This window comes from Salvelinus alpinus, chromosome 27, assembly GCF_045679555.1.
Source record: "Salvelinus alpinus chromosome 27, SLU_Salpinus.1, whole genome shotgun sequence".
Classification (NCBI taxonomy): Eukaryota; Metazoa; Chordata; class Actinopteri; order Salmoniformes; family Salmonidae; genus Salvelinus; species Salvelinus alpinus.
Window position 1 is genome coordinate 23650167 of NC_092112.1, and position 23553 is coordinate 23673719.

Sequence of the window (23553 nt, forward strand, 5' to 3'; positions counted from 1 at the left end):
GTTTTGACCTGTGTTTGAAGGGCTTTAGCCCTAATTGTCCTAGGCTAGTATTGTTATTGGCCATGTTCATTTTCTTAAGTAAAACTGAACTTCTATGTGTTGGTGCAGCATGAACTACTGACAGTTGAAGGGGCAGGAGAGTGAGCCATGGCACTCATGTGGAGGAGATTCACCTGACCGAGACTGTTATTCATGGGCAGCTAGTACATCCCTTGCAGGCAAACTGTGAGATTTACAGACATGTAGCCACATTATTACGCATAATCTATTGCTTAAGTATCCTAGTTTGATATGAAAAGAGATTGCTTAAGTATCCTAGTTTGATATGAACAGAGACGGTGGAGAAAGCGAGACACCCCTCTCCCTAACCTTTTCTGATCGGGGCTGGGCCATTCTGGTCTACCTACTGCCCCAGGGGGAGTCCCAGTGCAAGACATCTCACTGGCAATTTTTTTCTGGTCGGGCGGGCGTGTGGAGCGAGTGGGAGGGGACAATAACTAGACCAGAAACAGCTGTTCCCTCTCTCCCATGAGTGTGACAGATATTATGGAGGAATCAGCTCACATGGGAAATGCATGCTCACATGGGAAAAGCAGGCTCGTGTAAGAGAGGAAACGCCCACCTACACAGACAGGAACCTTGACCATTTTTTAAAATGGTAAATGGTTAGAGTAAACTCTCTTATTTATCCACCATCTTTGATATTAAAATAACATGATTTTGTTTGCAAATCGTTATGCTCGATTGGTCAACATCAAACAGGAAGCCTAATTCACAGTGCGCTTTCCTCCTCAAATGCGATTAATAGATGTTGAATGAATGGGATGCGCATGGTTTGTAAATTGCCTTTTTAAACGTAAAAGCAACAGTAGTACTGTATAATGAATCAGCAGCCTATATGATTTGATTATCCTCTGAGTTTCTCTAACCAGTAAATCTTCTCATTTGTTAGTAATGTATGAAATTAGTTGGTTTATAGGTTATTATTCAATCATGATCAACCTACAGTATGAGCTTCTTAGGCTATTTGATCATCTTTTCCTATGCATCGATTGTGATCTTGCTATGTAAGCTAAAATAAGTAGACATGTTCCTATGTTGGACATCTGTGATTAGATAGTGTCAGATTTTTGTGATATAAAGGCTATAAGGTAAACAATGCATAATCACCTGAGAAAATATACACACCGAAACAAAACCAATACATTTACTGCATTGTTACATTATTAAACCACCAAATAACTTGCAAGACCCATTGAATCATCAAAATTACCAATTCAGAAGGAAGAACATCTTGACGATATTACAAAGGAGGTTAATAATAAGACCATAGTTTTAATAAGGCTGTGGCCTTCTGGTCATTCCGATGATTTGGACACATGCAGCTGTTCCCTCTCTCCCATGAGTGTGACAGATATTATGGAGAAATCAGCTTCAATATTGATGGCTGTTTTTTAACAGCTGACTGAGACCTATACAATAAGTCAAATGTGGTCATCATCCATCACAGAGACAGAAAAAGTGATTTCTCAAATCTACCACCATTGCAGCAGTGCCCACCTTTCCAAAAATGGGTGTGGAGGAATCTAGAGTCCCCGTCCCACACTTATAAAAAGCCAGGTCTTGGAAATATTTTCAATTTGACTTTGAATTATAGGCAAGATGCAGATATTGAAGTGCCTTATGGGTCAGTTGTATTCAGCCAAGAGGAGGGGGAAGCTTTCGTATTGCCAATTAAAACTAAATTGGTCTGCTGGATTGTGAGCAACTGGAACCCTGACCATGCCAGGGCGAGGTATGAATTGGTCAAACACATCGATAAACACACCTATGGAAAAACCTTTAGAGAACACATCAATGATCAATACTTCCTGAATACAATTTCCAGTTGTAAATTCTATCTGTCATTTGAGAACTCAATTCACAAATTACATCACTGAAAAGCTGTACAACCCACTAGCTGCTGGATCTGAGCTAATTGCTCTTAAGCCAATTAGAACTCTGTGCCTAGAGATGCCTTTATACATGTGGATAATTTCCTCTCAGTATTTTGACTGGCGCAGACATTTCAATGTAAAGAGGTCCCATTTCTGGGCGAACACACACGTCGTGCCTACGATTACATTAAAAGGAACAAGGAATATAACGTTTGTAATAACCTTGACACTTGGTTTTAGGGTTGATAGCTCATTTTCTTCTGTAATGTTGTGGTTCAACCAATGTTATGGTAGCTCATGAAACATAGCCTGATCTCTTGTCTGATAACCAGGACACCTAATTTTGGAGTATAATGTATATAAGGAGACTGCCAACATGTTTTGCTGCAGAATTTCCCTCCTTGTAATTTCTGTAGGCTACAGCATTGCATATTAGGATGAAATCATACAATTTCATATTTTTCAATAAGCCAATTTGTTTGTAGGCTGATTTCCAGTGAGTAATTTACAACAATGGATACTCAAACCATTTGTAGCTAGCTTGCATTTCCTGCTCTCAAGCAGTTTTTATGAAATTAGGCTATTATAATATTAACAGGCTAATAAAATGTGTGAATCAGTGAAATTGTACAAACGTGATTTTTTGTGTGTGTGTGTGTGTGTGTGACTGTATAATAAGGTGTGTTTGTTCGATGTTTTCCCAAAGATGTGACGTGCAGGTGCCAGATGATGATTAATTTAATTATGTGACGTCACACGCGAGGAAGGAGGAGGGGTTACGGGAAAAAATGGGTGGGGGAATTCTGGTGCTTTTTGGACTCTAGGGCTTTCCGTATTACGTTACTGTTATGTTGACGTGTGAATTTGTGAATCACTACTAGCTAACGTTATTGTACTTTGCACAACATGGTTTAGCTAGTAGCAAGAAATATAGCCATAGAGTTGAAGATTAACGCCCATGCAAACCTGTAGTTGAATCGTTTTAGAAACCAACAAATACCATGGCAGCCGCCTGGGAAGAAATCAGACGTCTGGCAGCGGATTTCCAGAGAGCACAGTTTGCTGACACAGTGCAGAGGTAGCGAAAGCCAGCTGGCTATTCCAAAATAGCTAACGATACTCGAGTCGTTAGCTAGCTTCTCTGAACTTTATAGTCAGATGTAACTACTAAGTTAGCTAGCTAGATAACTGACTTGTTGATTGTTTATGTCTGGGCAGTCATAGAACTAACGTTACAGTCCGAGTTGGCTAACTGGAGCGAACGTGTGGTGGGCTGAACCAGCAGGACAGCTATCGTTAGCCAGCTAACTATCTGTGCCTACGTACATTTTATTTTTAGTGTAACAAATACAACATACTTAAAAATAAACTGTGCCTACGGGCTTCCTGCAGAAGTTTTTAGCGGGACTAATATTGTATTACCTAGCTGTTAACTAGAGTCTGTTAGGTAATGTTAACAGAACCTCTGGCCTTCTATAGGAAACAGCTGCTAAATCTAGCCATTTCAGATACAATTTGATTTGTAACGTTACATAGTAAACGTTATGTCACATGCATCGAATACAGCTGGTGTAGACTTTACCGTGAAATGCTTGCATACAAGTCCTTCCCGACGATAAAGTTACAAATAAAATAGTAACACGATACAAGAATGGAGCTATACAGGGCGTACTAGTACGAGATCAATTTGCAGAGTTACTAGGTATGATGTAGACACTAATGTACTTGTCCTCTTGCTCAGTTGTGCCTCAGGGCCTCCCACTCCTCTTTCTCTTTTGGTTAGAGCCAGGTTGCGCTGTTCTGTGAAGGGAGTAGTACACAGCGTTGTACGAGATCTTCAGTTTCTTGGCAATTTTTCGCATGGAATAGCCTTCATTTCTCAGAAAAATAATACACTGACAAGTTTCAGAAGAAAGTTTAATGCTGATGCTCCAGATACTCAACTAGTCTAAAGGCCAGTTTTGTTGCTTCTTTAGTCAAGACAACAGTTTTCAGCTGTGCTAACATAATTGCAAAAGGGTTTTCTAATGATCAGTTAGCCTTTAAAATTATAAACTTGGATTAGCTAACACAACGTGCCATTGGAACACAGGAGAGATGGTTGCTGATAATGGGCCTATGTAGATATTCCATAAAAAATCTGCTGTTTCCAGCTACGATAGTCATTTACAACATTAACAATGTCTGCACTGTATTTCTGATCAATTTGATGTTATTTTAATGGACAAAATCTTCCAAAAACAAGGACATTTCTAAGTGACCCCAAACTTTTAAATGGAAGTGTACATAAGTATTCAGACCTTTTGCTATGAGACTCGAAATTGAGCTCAGGTTTATCCTGTTTTCATTGATCATCCTTGAGATCCACCTGTGGTAAATTCAATTGATTGGACATGATTTGGAAAGGCACACACCAGTCTATATAAGGTCCAACAGTTGACAGTGCATGTCAGAGCAAAAACCAAGCCATGAGGTCGAAGGAATTGTCCGTAGAGCTCTGAGACAGGATTGTGTCTCAAGGCACAGATCTGGGGAATGGTACCAAAACATTTCTGCAGCATTGAAGGTCCCTAAGAACACAGTGGCCTCCATCATTCTTAATTGGAAGAAGTTTGGAACCACCAAGACCTTTTGTAGAGCTGGCCACCCGGCCGAACTGAGCAATCAGGGGAGAAGGGCCTTGGTCAGGGAGGTGAACAAGAACCCGATGGTCACTCTGACAGAGCTCCAGAGTTCCTCTGTGGAGATGGGAGGACCTCCCAGAAATGGAAAGGGGGATACCTAGTCAGTTGTACAACTGAATGCCTTCAACTGAAATAGAAGGACAACCATCTCTGCAGCGCTCTACCAATCAGGCTTTTATGGTAGAGTGGCCAGATGGAAGCCACTCCTCAGTAAAATGCATATAATAGCCCGCTTTGGAGTTTGCCAAAAGGCACCTAAAAGACTCTCAGATCATGAGAAACAATATTATCTGGTCTGATGAAACCAGATTGAAGTCTTTGGGCTAAATGCCAAGCATCACGTCTGGAGGAAACCAGGCACCATCCCTACGGTGAAGCATGGTGTTGGCAGCATCATGCTGTGGGGATGTTTTTTAGCTGCAGGGCCTGGGAGACTAGTCTTGATCGAGGGAAAAATGAACGGATCAAAGGACAGAGATCCTTGATGAAAACCTACTCCAGAGCGTCCGGAGCTCAGACTGGGGGGAAGGTTCACCTTCCAACAGGACAATGACCCTAAGTACACAGCCAAGACAGAGCAGTAGTGGCTTCGGGACAAGTCTCAATCTACTTGAGTGTTTTTTTAGCAGTCTAATGCATTGGGGGTAGAAGCTGTCTCGAAGCCTGTTTGTCCCAGAGCTGACGCTCTGGTGCCGTTTGCCAGATGGTAGCAGAGGGAATAGTCTATGGCTTGGGTGGCTGAAGTTTTTGGCAATTCTTGGGGCCTTTCTCTGACACTAACTGATCTTGAGGTCTTGGATGGCAGGGAGCTTGGCCCCAATGATGTACTGGGATGTCCGCAGCACTATCTCTAGCGCTTTGGTCGAGGGCGGTGCATTTGCCATACCAAGTGGTGATGCAGCCAGTCAAGATGCTCTCTTGATGGTGCAGCAGTAGAGCTTTTTGAGATCTGAGGGCACATGCCAAATCTTTGCAGCTTCCTGAGGGGGAAGAGGCGCTGCCATGCCCTCTTCACGATTGTGTGGGTGTGTGTGGACCATGGTAAGTCCTTAGTGATGTGGATGCCAAGGAACTTGAAGCTATCGAGCCGCTCCATTACAGCCCTCTCGATCCAATCCACTATAGTGAGTACAGGAGGGGACTAAGCACACACCCCTAAGGGGGCCCCGTGTTGCGGTTCAGTGTGGCTGAGGTGTTGTTGCCTACTCTCACCACCTGGGGCCAGCCCATCAGGAAGTCCAGGATCCAGTTGCAGAGGGAGGGATTCAGTCCCAGGCTCTCTAGCTTGGTGATGAGCTTGGAGGGGACTATGGTGTTGAATGCTGAGCTGTAGTCTATGAACTGCATTCTCACATAGTTATTTCTCCTCTTGTCCAGGTGGGAGGGGGCAGTGTGAAGTGCAATTGAGATTGCATCATCTGTGGACCTGTTGGGGCGGTATGCAAATTGGTGTGGGTCTAGGGTGTCATGGATGATGGTGTTGATGTGTGTCATGACCAGCCTTTCAAAGTACTTCATAATTAAAGATGTGAGTCCTACAGGGCAGGGTAGTCATTTAGGCAGGTTACCTTGGTGCTCTTGGGAACAGAGACAATGGTGATCACCTTGAAACATGTTGGGATTACAGACTGGGACAAGGAGAGATTGAAAATATATTTTACACTTGCCAGCTGGTCTGCACATGCAGGTATTCCACTTTGTGATTGTTAACCTGTTTAAACGGTTGCTCACATCGGCCACGGAGAGCGAGATCACAGTCATCCGGAAACACAAGCATAAAAGGCATTTAGCTTGTTTGGGAGTTCTGCATCGCTGGGCAACTCATGACTGGGTTTCCCTGTGTAATCCGTTATCGTCTGCAACCCCTGCCAAATAAAACAAGTGTCGGAGTCAGTGTAATAGGATTCCACCTTCCTCCTATATTGTCCTTTTCCATGTTTGGTGTCTCGTCGGAGGTCGTAGTGGGCTTTCTTGTATGCATCCATGTCTGTTACCCGTTCCTTGTAAGAGGTAGCTCTAGCCCAGTAGGGATACTGCTTGTAATCCATGGTTTGTGGTTGGATACATTCTTAAGGTCACTGTGGGGGAAAACATCCTCTATGAACTTATTGTTGAAGCCCGTGACTGTAAACTCCTCAATGCTATTGGATGAATCCCAGAACATCCCACGGGAAAGAAAGGCCTTTTTACTAAATGCATAGAATTTCATATAGAACTAAATTCTAGGATCTTGTGTCTAAATACCCCTTCTACTGTAAATCCATCCCAGGTTGTCGGAGAGGAACTGCATTGAAATCGTTGCCAAGCTGGTTGAAGAGAAGAAGTTGGATGTGGTACACACACTTGATGGCAAAGAGTACATAACCCCATCCCAAATCAGTAGAGAGATACGGGATGAGCTCTACGTCCATGGAGGTCAGTTGGCTAGGCAATCTTCTTCTGATTCCAATACCTTTGTCATCAAGGAAAAAAGTGTTGCACTCATTCATCTCAGATCATGGTTGCGTAGATGTTCAAGGTTTAACATACACCTACACTTATTGACATGGACAAAAGGTTATGTAAAAGACCATCCTCTGTAGTTCAGTTAGTTGGTAGAGCTTGGTGCTTGCAACGCCGGGGTAGTAGTTTATTTTCCCAGGACAACCCTTATGTAAAATATACGCACGCATGACTAAGTCGCTTTGGATAAAAGCGTCTGCTAAATTGCCTACATAGCTCCCGAGTGGCGCAGCGGTCTAAGGCACTGCATCTCAGTGCTAGAGGCTTCACTACAGACACCCTGGTTCGATTCCAGGCTGTATCACAACCGGACGTGATTGGGAGCCCCATAGGGCGGAGCACAATTGGCCCAGCATCGTCTGGGTTTGGCCGGTGTAGGCCGTCATTGTAAATAAGAATTTGTTCTTAACTGACTTGCCTAGTTTAAATTTTAAATATATATATGTATATGTATGTATATGTATGTGTGTATATGTATATATATATTTAAAATTTAAACTAGGCAAGTCAGTTAAGAACAAATTCTTATTTGTATATATACACACACACACACACAGTTGAAGTCGGAAGTTTACATACACCTTAGCCAAATACATTTAAACTCAGTTTTTCACAATTCCTGACATTTAATCCTAGTAAAAATTCACTGGTAGGATCACCACTCTATTTTAAGAATGTGAAATGTCAGAATAATAGTAGAGAGAATGATTTATTTCAGCTTTTATTTCTTTCATCACATTCCCAGTGGGTCAGAAGTTTAGATACACTCAATTAGTATTTGGTAGCATTGCCTTTAAATGATTTAACTTGGGTCAAACATGTTGGGTAGCCTTCCACAAGCTTCCCACAATAAGTTGGGTGAATTTTGGCCCATTCCTCCTAACAGAGCTGGTGTAACTGAGTCAGGTTTGTAGGCCTCCTTGCTCACACATGCTTTTTCAGTTCTGCCCACACATTTTCTTTAGGATTGAGGTCAGGGCTTTGTGATGGCCACTCCAATACCTTGAGTTTGTTGTCCTTAAGCCATTTTGCCACAACTTTGGAAGTATGCTTGTGGTCATTGTCGATTTGGAAGACCCAATTTGCGACCAAGATTTAACTTCCTGACTGATGTCTTGATGTTCTTTCTATATATCCACATAATTTACCTCCTCGTGATGCCATCTATTTTGTGAAGTGCACCAGACCCTCCTGCAGCAAAGCACCTCCACAACATGATGCTGCCACCCCGTGCTTCACGATTGGGATGGTGTTCTTCGGCTTGCAAGTCTCCCCCTTTTTCCTCCAAACATAACGATGGTCATTATGGCCGAACAGTTATATTTTTGTTTCATCAGACCAGAGGACATTTCTCCAAAAAGTACGATATTTGTCCCCATGTGCAGTTGCAAACCGTAGTCTACCTTTTTTTATGGTGGCTTTGAAGCAGTGGCTTCTTCCTTGCTGAGCGCCCTTTCAGGTTATGTCGATATAGGACTCATTTTACTGTGGATATAGATACCTTTGTACCTGTTTCCTCCAGCATCTTCACAAGGTCCTTTGCTGCTGTCTGTAAACAATTGTTGGAAAAATTACTTGTCATGCACAAAGTTGATGTCCTAACCGACTTGCCAAAACTATAGTTTGTTGTCAAGAAATTTGTGGAGTGGTTGAAAAACGAGTTTTAATGACTCCAACCTAAGTGTATGTAAACTTCCGACTTCAACTATACATATATAATACTATTATGGTGACGTAGATTAAAAAAAATATATATCTTGTTTCTGCTTTCCAAAGGTCGGGTCAACATTGTGGACCTACAGAAGGTGTGTGTCATTCTGCAGTACTACTAATTCCTCTTCCTAGTTTGTAGCACTGTAGTTAAATGTTTCTGACAATAATGCTTTTTTATTATTGTTTACAGGTTATCAACGTTGATTGGGTTCATGTTGAGGCCAGAGCAAATGACATTGCAAGATCTGATAAAAGCGTTCAACTGGTGCTGGGGCAGCTTATCGATGAGTGAGTAGGACTTTTCACACAACACATTTTTTCATTGTAGTGCTGTCAGCTACTGGGCTATTAGATTTGTTCTGAATTCCCCCTGTCTTCTAGAAACTACCTGAATCGAGTTTCTGAGGAGGTGAATGATAAACTACAAGAGGCAGGCTTTGTGAACATCCCAGAACTATGTAAAAACTATGACCTTCCAGGGGACTTCCTGACTGAGGTGAGGCAAGGGGAAAAAAGTCTAAACGTGGTCCTTGGGATGTCCCAACTCTGACGTCACCCCATTTAAGTTGAAATTCAAAATGCTTAAGGTAAGGGTTAGTGTTTAGGGTAGGGACGTCCCAAGGATACCGGATAGCACTAACCGTGAGTCTAGAACCACCTCTGTCTCCTTGTCAATACCATTTACCTCTTCTATATTTGAGGTGATGCTTACAGAAAAGATCTGTTTTTTATCATGTTTATACTTTGATATCAATAGTCTTTTGAAAGTTAAGTATCTGTGTGCTTTGTCGGTAGCTTGAGTTTCAGCTTGAGGTGCATGTATGGACCTGTACACACAGTTATCTGAAATGTTAACCACTTTGTCTGATTGTGTGCTATGCTGTGTCTCGTAGGAGCTGTCGAAGCGTCTTGGGAAAGTCATCCAAGGCCAGATGGATGAGTACAACAGGGGAGTCTTATTTACCCCTGCATTTGTCTCTCGCCATGGAGCTCGCATCCGTGGGCTTTTCAGTGCAGTGACTCGGTATGTTCCATACCAATCCCTACCTGTCTTGCTTTTTTAACCAACACAATCTTAGTTTTTCCCCCCGCCCTGCTCCTAATACTTAATTCCTTTGAATTCCTTTTGTAGGCCAACACCAGTTGGTAATGTGATTGGCGTCTATGGTTTTCAGGAACATCTTCTCTACTGTAAGTAGCTGTTCCTTCTGTTGTTTTAAAATTCAGACCAAGCTGAATTGTCAGTACTGTACTGTGTTTTGGGTGTATAATGATTTTATCTGTGTGTTCTGTACAAACAATGTTTTGAGTACGCCTAATCAATCAAATACTTGTATGTCATGCTATTGTTGTATGTCATGCTATAGTTCAGCTAACTTTTGGTCCCCAGCTGTTTTGGAGGAGCTGGTGAATACTGGCCGTCTGAAAGGCACTGTGGTGGGGGGCCGGCAGGACAAAGCTGTCTACATCCCTGACATCTACTCCAAAACACAGAATGCCTGGGTGGACTCCTTCCTCAAGCAGAATGGCTATTTAGGTACTCCCACCTTTGATTATTTAGGGGATATACTAAGCTTATTGGTTGCAATATTTCTTTTTCATAATTTCCATACTGGAAATCTGCGTAAAACCTGATTTGTACCCTCAAATATGTCCTCTGTTCTCTCCACACAGAGTTTGATTCTTTGATCAGACTTGGCATCCCTGACCCAGTGAGCTACATCAAGAAACGTTTCAAGTCCAGCAAGCTGCTGTTTCTCATGGCAGCCTGTGTAGGCCAGGCCCTGGTAGACCAGGTGGAGGCTTCTGTGGAGGAGGCTGTCAACTCTGCCACATGGGCCGATGTGCAGGTCCATACCAACCTGCTTTATCAATCGTTCTCTGCCAAATCACAAAAATGATTTATAGCATAATTTGTTGATTTTGCTCAGTAACTAACCTGTCACGTTTAAAATATACAGTGCCTTCGGAAAGTATTCAGACCCCTTGACTTTTTCCACATTGTTACGTTACAGCCTTATTCTAAAATGTATTAAATCGTTTTTTCCCTCATCAATCTACACACACTGCCCCGTAATGACAAAGCAAAAACATTTTTGCCAATTTATATAAAAAAATACAACTGAAATATGTCGAAGGAATTGTCGGTAGAGCTTCGAGACAGGATTGTGTCGAGACAAAGATCTGGGGAAGGGTACCAAAACATTTCTGCAGTGTTGAAGGTCCCAAAGAACACAGTGGCCCCCGTCATTCTTAAATGGAAGAAGTTTGGAACCACCAAGACTTCCTAGAGCTGACCGCCCGGCCAAACTGAACAATCGGGGGAGAAGGGCCTTGGTCAGGCAGGTGACCAAGAACCCGATGGTCACTCTGAAAGAGCTCTAGAGTTCCTCTGTGGAGATGGGAGAACATTCCAGAAGGACAACCATCTCTGCAGCACTCCACCAATCAGGCCTTTATGGTAAGGTGACCAGACGGAAGCCACTGCTCAGTAAAAGGTACATAACAGCCTGCTTGGAGTTTGCCAAAAAGCACCTAAAGGACTCTCAGACCATGAGAAACAAAATTCTCTGGTCTGATGAACCCAAGATTGAACTCTTTGGCCTGAATGCCAAGCGTCACGTCTGGAGGAAACCAGGCAACATCCCTACGGTGAAGCATGGTGGTGACAGCATCATGCTGTGGGGACGTTCTTCAGGGGCAGAGACTGGGAGACTAGTCTTGATTGAGGGAAAGATGAACAGAGCAAAGTACAGAGAGATCCTTGATGAAAACCTGCTCCAGAGCGACGGTTCACCTTCCAACAGGACAACGACCCTAAGCACACAGCCAAGATAACGCAGGAGTGGCTTCGGGACAAGTCTCTGAATGTCCTTGAGTTGCCCAGCCAGAGTCCGGACTTGAACCTCATCGAACATCTCTGGAGAGACCTGAAAATAGCTGTGCAGCGACACTACCCATCCAAACTAACCAAGCTTTAGAGGATCTGCAGAGAATGGAAGAAACTTCTAAAATACAGGTGTGCCACGCTTGTAGCGTCATACCCAAGAAAACTCGAGGCTGTAATCGCTGCCAAAGGTGCTTCAACAAAGTACTGAGTAAAGGGTCTGAATACTTATGTAAATGTGATATTTATGTTTTCTGTTTTTTTATTATTCTAAAATCTTGTTTTTGCTTTGTCGTTATGGGGTAATACATTTTAGAATAAGGCTGTAACATAACAAATTGTGGAAAAAGTCAAGGGGTCTGAATACTTTCTGAATGCACTGTATATAAAATCATCTCATTTTCTTGAGTCACAGTGTCACATGTGCTCCCCCTGCTTTTGACATGTAGCCCATTCTGCCCAGCTGTCTGTCCATGGAGGATGTTGGCATCATAATCAACGAGGCCATGAGAACGACCAATGTGCAGTCGACTGCCAGGGTCCTGGGAGACACCGTGGTGGTCAGCGAGAAGTTCATCAGCAACTGTCTTTGTCTCTTTGAGGAAACCATGCAGCATAAAGCTCAGAAGGTATATCACACCTGTCATGAAGTTACCTGATGGGCAGATTGTCATTGTCTTTTGAGATGGAGATACACTTATTGTACAAAACATTAAGAACACCTGCTTTTTCCATGAGACTGACCAGGTGAATCCATGTAAAAGCTATTATACCTTATATATGTCACCTGTTAAATCCACTTCAATCAGTGTAGATGAAGGGGAGGAGACAGGATAAAGAAGGATTTTTAAGCCCTGATACATGGATTGTGTGTGTGTGCCATTCAGAGGGTGAATGGGCAAGACAAAATATTGAATTGCCTTTGAACGTGGTATTATAGTATGTGCCAGGCGCACCGGTTTGTTTCCAGACCTGCGACACTGCTGGGTTTTTCACGCTTAACAGTTACCTGTGTGTATCAAGAATGGTACACCACCCAAAGGACATCCAGCCAACTTGACCCAACTGTGGGAAGCATTAGGGTCAACATGGGCCAGCATCCCTGTGGAATGCTTTCGACACCTTATGGAGTCCATGCCCTGACGAATTGAGGCTGTTCTGATGGTAAAGGGGGTGGAGGTGCAACTCAATATTAGGAAGGTGTTCTTAATGAGTTGTACGCTCCGTGTATAGCTGTGTCTTTGAACTACTCACCTCTGGGTGCAGGTATAGGGCACCACGGTAGGGCTGGGCGATGTGGCCAAAATATTATATCACAATATTTTTTTTTAAATTGGACGGTTTGACGGTATTTTTAGTTTTTGAATAATAAAAGTTGTACATTTGCTCTATGAGTAGTGAGTGATCCTAGGGTGGCAACATATACATTCTAAGTGAGTCTTTCTCCATTCTGACTGTTTTATACTGTTCAATTAAACTTCAACCAAAACTAAATTTCAGTACTTTTATAATTTCTGCATTTCCTGTACTCAGTTGCAGCGGTGGAAAAAGTACCCAATTGCCATACTTGAGTAAAAGTAAAGATATGTTAATAGAAAATTACTCAAGTTCAAGTCACCCAGTAAAATACTACATGAGTAAAAGTCTAAAAGTATTTGTTTTTAAATATACTTAAGTATCAAAAGTAAAAGTATAAATAATTTCAAATTCCTTATATGAAGCAAACCAAATGTCACCCTTTTCTTGTTCATTTTTTTTTTTTTTACATTTATGGATAGCCAGGGGCAGGCACACTCCAACACTCAGACATCATTTAACAAACAAAGCATTTGTGTTTAGTGAGTCCTCCAGATCAGAGGTAGTAGATGACCAGGGATGTTCTCTGGACAATTGTGTGAATTGGACCATTTTCCTGTCCTGCTAAGCATTCAAAATTTACTTTTAGGTGTCAGGGAAAATGTATGGAGTAAAAAGTACAGTATTTTCTTTAGGAATATAGTGAAGTAAAAGTTGTCAAAAAGAGTCAAGTAAAGCACAGAAACCAAAAGACTTAAGTAGTACTTTAAAGTATTTTTACTTACCACTGCTCAATTGAGAGAATTTCCACATGTAGGGCTGCACGATATGGGCAAATAATCTAGGACTTATTTTTAGCCTAATGTTGCAATTGCGATTTGACTTGCGAATTAGAGAAACTGTTGGAATCATGGAAATAGAATGACTATTCTAATTCTATAGTTAGAATATAATAGTAGGCACTTTGAATAGAGTGTTTGAGATGACAATGAATTAAAATGCCAGGGAGAAGTTATTGTGACAGGGTAGGAACGAAAGTGTTGATAAGTGTTTCCTAGGGGACTCTATAAGCTTCGGCTACATTGCATGTTTTTTCTTAGCAACTTCATGTAGCTAACATATTCTTGCTTTGCGTATTCCTCTTTGATTTAGAAGATACTGTTGCACAAACAACATGCTGATTTAGGTCTACACAATCACTGGTATTATCAGGCTGTATTAGCTAGCTACGTTTGCTCTTACTCAGTACATTTATTAGCTAGCATTGGCGGCTAACAATTAGCGTCTCACAAGATTTAGGGCAACTTGCTAAGAAAAGACAAACTAGCTGTTTGCTGATTTAAGAAACACAAACTAATAGTGTCATTATAGAACGCTAGTGGATTTATATTAAAAGTGAAAACAGCATTGTTGTCATGAACATTGTTGCATGTGCTGCATTGACCAAGCAGACTGAACGCAAGTGTCTCGTGGTTGAGGAACATCAAATGCGCTCCTTGAGTGACGGGGGGCGTGGCTAGGTCTGTGGAAAGTGGCACGGAGAGAAAGTGGAGAGAGATGACTCAAGTAGCAAAGTAAACTATACAAATTGATATTACACATGGCATCACATTTAACAAACCAAACATTCAAATACCGGTATAGAAGGTAAAGTAAAAACCCAAACCGGTCCCTGCATCAATACCGGTATATCATAAAATACAGTATACCACCAGGCCTACCCCACGGCATGAAAAACAGAACTAGACAATAATTTGTGCCAGGTGTGATATCCCTCCTAAATAGCTCGAGCTAATGTTCCTTTCGACCCAGTAAGGCCAGCAGGCGAGTCTCTTTTTATTGGTATGTAACTGTTGTGTGAAAGTTGTTTTGTCAATTTGGTTTGTATTTAAACACGACTTTAAACGTGTACATGACACTAACAAAATGTCCCCATGGCGACAGTAAAGTCAGTAAATTAAAGTGTCTCCTTTCCACTTCATCAATTCCATGCTGTTCTCTTTCAGGAAGCCAAGAACAACCCTGTTTTCCTGATAACTGAAGACGATCTCAAGCAAGGCGCTATGATGACAGAAAATACAGCCCCCTCCAAAAAGGAGAAGAGGGAGACGGAGAGGAGGAAAAAGACTACAGGTAGTACAGGCCAGGCCTCATTCTAATCCCTCTAGAAAATGTCTGTTAGGTTATCAACTAGACATGATAAACTCTTCTAAGCCCAGGTATTTTCTGCTGGGTAGTTGGTGAGATTTGACTCCTGGTCAATTCCCCGTTATTCATTAATTAACCTAACGTAGCAGGTGTAAAAAGACGCCTGAGTGGAGACCCCACATCCGTTTTTCAGGAAAAATGGAAGTTAGGTTAAAAATACTGCAACCCTGAACCAGACACATCTGCTTGCTGCAGACCCTGCAGAGAGTGTTAATTAATTGTTTGACTCTGATATTGTTTTGCTTCCTAGAGGGCAGTGGCAGTAAAGGAGGTGGTGGAGGATGCAATGCCAGAGAGGTCAGGATACGCAAAACCAAGAAGAAGGGCAGGAGGGACGATGACAGTGATGAGGAGACAGCAGTCACCCCACAAAGTATGACTACAGTCATTATGTTGCCTGGGTTCCACAATGAATTCACTATGTAGCACTGGTCCCGTTTGGATCACAGGCTGAAGTTATTGTGGGTGTGCACAATAAAACCCTATGTCAATTAATGTACAGTATTACATTGTTTGTTCAGTGAGGTAGTCCTCTGTAATGAGATCTTAACAGTTGTGTTGGAGGAGATTGCTCCCCTGGGTGATTAAGCCTGTTAGTGTAAGACCAAGGTAACTGTAGTACCCCAATTAAGGACAATTATATATTTTGCAGATCGTAACAAGCAGACTGAAGTCCCCTTCATGGCCCTGGAGGAGATCACTGCTGTCCTAGAAGAGAGAGTGTGTGACTGCCCCGAAGAAATCCTCTCTGAGTTGGCGGAGCATTTAGTAAGGTAGGGATTCCTGTCACACTCAACGATCAGTCACAATCACTTTCAAGCACAATGTTTTAACCCCTTTACTCAATACACAAAATAAATACTGTGCATCAATGTGCCAGTTTTAACATGCAAGAGTCTTGCTCTGTCTGCAGGCCTTTGACTAAGACCTACCAGGAGGTGGTTCGGACTGTGTTCATGTCTTCCACTAGCTCCACGACCGGGGTGACAAAGAAGAGAAGCGTGAAAGACTTCCAGGAGGAGCTCTCCAACCTGTACAACAACATCAGGCTCTTTGAGAAAGGGACCAAGCTCTTCTCTGGTAAACCGCTTTATTTAACTCCTACAGAAGTACAGGTAATCCTCATTGAATGAAAAACCTAGTAATGCAGCATAAACATCAACTGATCCATCATTATTTGAGTCCACAGATGAGACCCAGGTCCACATTGCCAAGTACGTCCTGAAGACAGTGTGCACGGACGTCACCAACATCCTGGTGAATTTCATGGCAGCTGAACTCATGATGTCAGCAGAGAATCCCAACTCTATCACCAATGAGGTTAGCTCTCCTCTCAGCTTGTCATTCCAAGCCTGTTCAATCCTGTTGGTCGAGAACTTTAGTGAGGCTTCATCCATGTACTGCACATTCCCAAATGTCACAATGCATGTCAATATATCTCCCTTTAGGTCAGAGTGAAGATATTAGGAATGTTTCCAGTGGAAACCAAAGGGCCTCTTATGAAAGTGCACAACAGTCTGAATGGAAAGGTAAGTTATGTTCATTCAGTTGATGGAGGTTTACTACTTATCATTGCAGATGTTATTAAACAAAGAAAAGTACTTTGAGATTGCTCTCTCATATATGTATCATGTGCATGGAAAGCTTTTCTGACACTATTGATATTTTATTTTCAGACAATTGAAGATTTTGTAACCAATATAGAAATGGCAGTTGAGGTGTGTGGATTCATGCTGAAGAAGGGAGACAAGAAAAGAGAAAGGTAAAGGGGGAACATTTAAGTCCAAGCATATACCTTGTCTATAATCATGGACCTGGGTCATTGTCTGAGGTGCTACACATTGTTGGCTGACTGGGCAGTGTGTGTTGTTCTGGTTCCTATAGACAGGCCCTGTTCCTGCACCGCCAGGCTCTGATAGAGCAGCTGAAGGAGACTGAGGACCCAGCCCTGATTCTCCACCTGACCAGTGTATTGCTCTTCCAGACCAGCACCCACTGCATGCTGCACGCCCCCGGACGCTGTGTCCCCCAGATCATAGGGACTCTGGTGGGCCGCGTCTCTGAGGTACTGCTCCTTTTCTCCTTGGTTCTCATTGATTATACATTATACTAAATTGCTAGTGTTATTATACCAGTAATAGTTATAATGGTGTATATTTGCAGCCTTTAATGTTATTGGGATGTTTTTGATTAGCTCTATGGGGGACCTATGGTGATCTGTTTCTGCAACACTTACATTGTAACCTGTTTACAATTGACACCATTTTTAAGATGACGTCATACTGAAGCTTTTGGACGGGTGTGGTTGTTCCAGGAGCAGCACAGGCTGCTGACGGGCTACCAGGGTCTGGTGGTTAAGAGGTTGGTGATCCAGAGCCAGGGGAAAAAGCAGGGGGAGGGAGAGAACCCAGAGGAGGGGGACGAGGCAGAGGCCATCCGGAAGGAACTGGTCTCCCTAACCAGCGAGGTAAAGGATCTGGTCCTCTCTCAGAAGAAGACGTCTGGGACTGAAGAGTGAATGGGCTTGTGCTACATCGACTGCGTTGCAGTTGGAAACTGCCAGCTGACTGATCTGACTGATCACCTAACTACTCATTATTATTTGTAGATCAGCCTGTTAGTACCGATTTACCCACAATCCATTGCGGATGTATTGCTCGCCAAAGCGGCCAATGAATGTCTCGAGATCTAGAAAAAATCATAAATTAATAATGAAATTCTGTAGATCAGCTGCCCCAAACACAATTGTCTTACAAAGTGATTTCTCAACAGTCATACCCATTTAGACTAAGAAATATCTGATACCCACCTAGTGTAGTAGCGTTGTGAATGGTCCTGTTATTTCAAATGATTTGCAGAAAATTCCTTTGTGGGGTGTCATTTGAATTAACATTCCAATTAAGTCCTCAGTGAGGTAATGTAATAAATAATTCATGGTTTAATTAAAAAAACACTTAGCCTCTCTTGGAATGTAACTTAGTTTGTGTCTTTTGGGTTTATATTCAACGTGATAATTCAGAGGTGGTAACTATTTTATTCATGTCACTTCAAATTTCACAGAAGCTAGATATGTATCCATAGTAGTCCTAAATCACTGCCTCATCCAGGCTACTGTATCTTCAGTATCTTCTTCATTCTACTGAAATGAAAGATACACAGACCACTGGCGCCCTCCATTGATAACACACACTGGGAACAACTGCACATGAAACTTGTATTAGGGACAGATCGAAATTTACTGGGGAGAGGGCTAGTCCAACTAAAGGTGTCATAAAATAAATTGAAGACCCTCCCCCTCATACAATGAAAAACAATAACTGTAGCGACCCTGTGTTTATAAACTTGGATATCAACTTTGCCACTTGTGTGGCACATGCCACCACAGATGAGCTCCCTCTCCCTCTACACTGCGATCTGAGTTAGCTGCAGACAATGATCAGCTAGGGGGAAATCAGATGTTCTACATTTTGATGGCATATTTATAATAATATAAAATATATGTAACAAATGTCAATGCACCATACAAACAATAAACAAAGCATACTGACTTTGGGCACTTTAATATTATGGTTTGGGTTTTCAACACCACAATAAATAGACTGTCAAGCTTAACAAACAGAAAATACATCCCTCCCTACCTTGTAGGCTTACCCAGTATTGAAGGCTTGGCTCAACAATCTCAGAATGTCATTAAACTTTTTGGTGTTTTGTAACAGATGTCTCTTTCCATTCATCAATTGGCTGCGGCACAGTTTGGATTGGTTGATTTTTATTTGTCAGTAAAAAAAATACATCCAGTATATTCGGGAAAGAATTCAGACCCTTGACATTTTCGACACTTTGTTATGTTTACAGCCTTATTCAAAAATGTATTTAAAAAACTATCCCTCATCATTCTACAAACAATACCCCATAAAGACAAAGCAAAAAGACTATCACATTTACATAAGTATTCAGACCCTTTACTCAGTACTTTGGTGAAGAACCTTTGGCAGTGATTACAGCCTCGAGTCTTCTTGGGTATGACGCTACAAGCTTGGCACACCTGTATTTTGGGAGTTTCTCCCATTCTCTGCAGATCCTCTCAAGCTTGGTTAGGTTGGATGGGTAGTGTTGCTGCACAGCTATTTTCAGGTCTCTCCAGAGATGTTCGATCGGGTTCAAGTCCGGACACTGGCTGGGCAACTCAAGGACATTCAGAGACTTGTCCCGAAGCCACTCCTGCGTTATCTTGGCTGTGTGCTTAGGGTCATCCTGTTGGAAGGTGAACCTTCGCCACAGTCGCTCTGGAGCAGGTTTTCATCAAGGATCTCTCTGTATTTTGCTCCTTTCATTTTTCCGTCAATCCTGACTAGTCTCCCAGTCTCTCCCCCTGAAGAACGTCCCCACAGCATGATGCTGTCACCACCATGCTTCACCGTAGGGATGGTGCCTGGTTTCCTCCAGACGTGACACTTGGCATTCAGGCCAAAGAGTTCAATCTTGGGTTCATTAGACCAGAGAATCTTGTTTCTCCCATCTCCACAGAGGAACTCTGGAGCTCTGTCAGAGGGACCATCGGGTTCTTGGTCACCTCCCTGACCAAGGCCCTTCTCCCTCGATTGCTCAGTTTGGCTGGACGGCCAGCTCTAGGAAGAGTCTTGGTGGTTCCAAACTTCTTCCATTTAAGAATGATGGAGGCCAATGTGTTCTTGGACCTTCAATGCTGCAGAATTTTTTTGGTACTCTTCCCCAGTTCTGTGCCTCGACACAATCCCATCTCGGAACTCTATGCTCCAAAGCGCTCAGGACTTCAGACTGGGGTCAAGGTTCACCTTCTAACTTATGTAAATGTATATATTTTCTTTTAAATAAATGCAAAAATATCAGAAAAATATTTTTGCTTTGTCATTATGGAGTATTGTGTGTAGATTGAGGGGAAAAAACAATTTCATTTATTTTAGAATAATGCTGTAACAAAATGTGGAAAAAGTGAAGGGGTCTGAATACTTTCCTAACCCCAGAGAGATATGTCGGTGGTATGCTACGACACAGATATAGACGTGCAGATGGAGGGTAATTTGTAAATTTTTGGACTGAATATTTTGTATAAAGAGAAGCATATTCTTAGATTATAGGAGTAACTCTGGTAGGCCTGAACAAGTCTTCCTCACCTCAAGTTCAACTGTCGAAGTCAGTTGTAGCGCCGTGGCACACTGCCTTCATATCATAGGCCTGCAGTAGCTAAAGCCATACCAAACCTTACCAAACGTTTCTAAACTTTTTTAGTGTAATGTCAAGCCATTGTTTAGAGGGAAAATACGAGCAGAAGCACAAATGTATACAACCCTCCCCAAAGCAAAAAAAAAAGTTTGATAACCCTCCACTATTTTGGACCACCCCTCCCCCAGTAAATTTCGATCTGTCTCTTACGTTTTTGCCTCATGACTTCCTAATGCACAATATTATAATCATCACCACCGTGAGAGGGGAGTATTCCCTAATATTGAACAGCAAAATAGACTGAAATCTGTAAAATATTTTCTCTTTAGACTATGCCAGAAGTAAATTAAATCATTTTTATCCCCCCATCATGGTACCATGTGAACGGTTGAGTGAGTGGCTTGGATAATATTACATTATCTGGATTGTGTGTGCCAGATGGAACGAGATTTGCTGCTTTCAAAGGGGAATGCCAAAGCGGATATTTAACTGGAAGGTAGTAATCAACGTTCTACACATATAGATTGCTGAATGATAAATTTTTAGATGGAACCGAATGTAGACCGCTGTAATAGAAGAAACATGATTATAAAATGCTTTTCTTCATGGGTTTTAGGAAGGTCAGTGTCTAGACCTGCTCCATTTTCTACCATGTGGCAGTTGTCTGTCAGCTGATCTTTAGTAAAGCCCATGGCAGCATACTGTAGAGATGGTGGGTGCAACTCAATATTGTAAAGTGTCTTCTTTTCCTTCTACACTGATCTGATGATTAAGGATGGATGCAAGCAATGTAACAGAACCTACAGGTTCTAGCTGCATAGTAATTCTTTCTGATCGCTGCAGATCATCTGTGATGCAGTCTAACACCTGACTGCTATAGGTCTACTTGACTGACAGTATGCCACCACAGAGATGAGGGAGTCTGTCTTGGGTGGTTTTCACATAGACCTGCCTGAGGGACATATGCCTTACACAAGTCTATCCACAGGCATGTGCCTCCGATTTGCCATGGAAACAATCAAGAGCTCAAGCTGGATGAGCTATGTGCATGAAGTAGAGCCTGGGCCCAAGCACGAAAGTTAACTGTCATTTTTAGTTTTTCCAGTCCAAGGTTTCAGTGGGTTTTGTATCTTTAGCCCCTACTCTAGTAATCAAGTCAGTGGACCGCCCTTCATCTCTGTTCGAAGGCCGTCCATCTCCTTTCTCTTGTTGCTCGCCATCGCTTTTCATCAGCCATCCATCTCCTTTCTCTTGTCGCATGCCATCTCTTTTCATAGGCCGTCCATCTCCTTTCTCTTGTCGCTCACCATATTTTTGTTTACAACTCTTATATTTTTGTTAGCATTTTGGGGGTTTTGATCTCAACACACATTTCTTCATTTGCTTACAATTATTATTATTTCCGTTTACGGTTTTTATTAGTTTGAAGTCAAATCATTAAGTCCTCAAATTGACTGCATAGAATACACCTGTACACAAGAAGAGCTTCAGGCTCATTACCTGAGAGCTGACCTGATGACTCAAGGGTGCATGGGCAATGTGTTTCCAGGAGAGAAAAAAATACGTATCTTGCTAGTAGACAATCCACAGGAGCAACTGCAACATCATAGAATAATCAGGTTATGGCACACATCACATACCATTTATTGCCCATATAATTGGATATCATTCGTGTTATGTTCAACACATTCTATAATGCATGTTATTTAAACACAAGGCTCCTTAAGAGGAAGAAAACAACACCTTTTACTGAACAATACTAGATCCACCTTCTCTTGAGACACCCCCAAGTAGCTGTTGCTTAGTAATAGTGCTCGGAGCTATGATTTATAGTGAGCTTGAAAGCCCTTAGCACGCTCATTAGTCACTGCTGGCAGAATAATGAATTCCAGAGAGGAAGCCGATTTAAGAACACTATCTCTTATATTCTTCAAGCTGAAAAGAATTGCCTTGGTCCAACTCTGTTCTTTTGAATTTATCTTTATCTAAATTCACCTGGCCCAGCTACAAAGGGTTGCAGAGGCCAACGTCTCTTTGAGGCTAAATGTCCACATTTGGAAATCAACCCGTTGACCTTTCAGAGTCTGGCATCCGTTTTAGACTATAATGCCTGGGACCATGACCCAAATGTGTCTGCAGAGATGACCTTTGCTTTTGTCATTTAAGTTCGTATTAACAGAAATGAGCTGTTTACCTATTACTATCTATCCCAGTTGAATGTTAAATACATCAGGAGAATTCCACTAAAACCTGTTAGCAGATCAAACAGAACCTTGTGCATAAACACCTTCAAATAGTCCAGGCATCAGACATGACCGACTGGTAATATACCATTACCATATTCAACATTGTTTTATAAGCGGTGTGACCAATGCAACATTGAAGTGTGTAGCTAATATCAATAGCCAAGACGAAGGCGGATTTATGGAAATAAGTGTATGGTGAGATCATGCGTAAATGCACTGTGGAAACGTTTCACGTGTGTAGCCACTCGGTGAAGGGGCTGACAGGAAAGAGACACCACTGGGTGATGCAGAGATGTGCCGTGGGCCAATTATTTTCTTGAGCGGATGATCAGGGAGCCGGAAAATAATTACAAATCATTTGTAGACTGCAAATTGACCACACGCACATATAATATTTGACTAAAACATAATTTCTAACCTTGCACACATTAGTATTCAATCACGCCATGCGTGGGAATACTTACGAACAGATATCCAAAATTAAAATCTCTTGGAGCTGATTTTCTGAGGTTCTTAGTCTTTTTTTGCACAACAATGAAATTATTAAAGAATTTAAGAAGATTTGGGGGGCCAAATAAAACTGCCCGCAGGCCACCAGTTGGCAAACCCTGGTGTAATGCGTCTCTAGAGTGCATGGTACATTAAACACAAATAGGATTCAAGGCCATGTTGAGTCAATCTAAACAAATAGACTGCAGAAAGAAAAAAAAAATGTAATACAAAAATTAGTGGGTTGCTAATGAACTTTTTTATTTTCTTTGCCTTTTTTTATGGCGTGTGTGAACCATAGTATAATTGCAGAAGTACAGTATAAGTCAAAAATCTAACATGAGATATAAAGAAGTAAACCAAACCAGAAGTAAATGCCAAAGACTGTA

At 42.0% G+C, this 23553-nt stretch overlaps 1 protein-coding gene and 1 pseudogene across 3 annotated transcripts; both read left to right on the plus strand.

The window, feature by feature from the left end:
- The first annotated feature begins 1379 nt into the window (after positions 1 to 1379).
- On the plus strand, positions 1380 to 2674 carry LOC139555848 (4-galactosyl-N-acetylglucosaminide 3-alpha-L-fucosyltransferase 9-like; annotated as a pseudogene).
- Positions 2675 to 2785: 111 nt separating this feature from the next.
- Positions 2786 to 18775, plus strand: LOC139556195 (E3 UFM1-protein ligase 1-like). Of its 3 annotated transcripts, none has more exons than XM_071369826.1 (19): positions 2786 to 3015; positions 6891 to 7036; positions 8900 to 8928; positions 9027 to 9124; positions 9218 to 9332; positions 9730 to 9860; positions 9969 to 10027; positions 10227 to 10373; positions 10511 to 10686; positions 12173 to 12352; positions 15026 to 15152; positions 15478 to 15600; positions 15880 to 16000; positions 16141 to 16307; positions 16417 to 16547; positions 16676 to 16756; positions 16904 to 16989; positions 17112 to 17292; positions 17542 to 18775. In XM_071369826.1, exons 1-19 carry the CDS (start codon positions 2939 to 2941, stop codon positions 17743 to 17745), a joined length of 2379 nt encoding a protein of 792 aa, XP_071225927.1. In that variant the 5' UTR covers positions 2786 to 2938; the 3' UTR covers positions 17746 to 18775. The 3 variants fall into 3 exon arrangements, with proteins under 3 accessions (XP_071225927.1, XP_071225928.1, XP_071225929.1); XM_071369827.1 differs by having other exon boundaries at positions 17499 to 17632; XM_071369828.1 differs by lacking the exon at positions 8900 to 8928 and having other exon boundaries at positions 2793 to 3015.
- The last annotated feature ends 4778 nt before the right edge of the window (positions 18776 to 23553 follow it).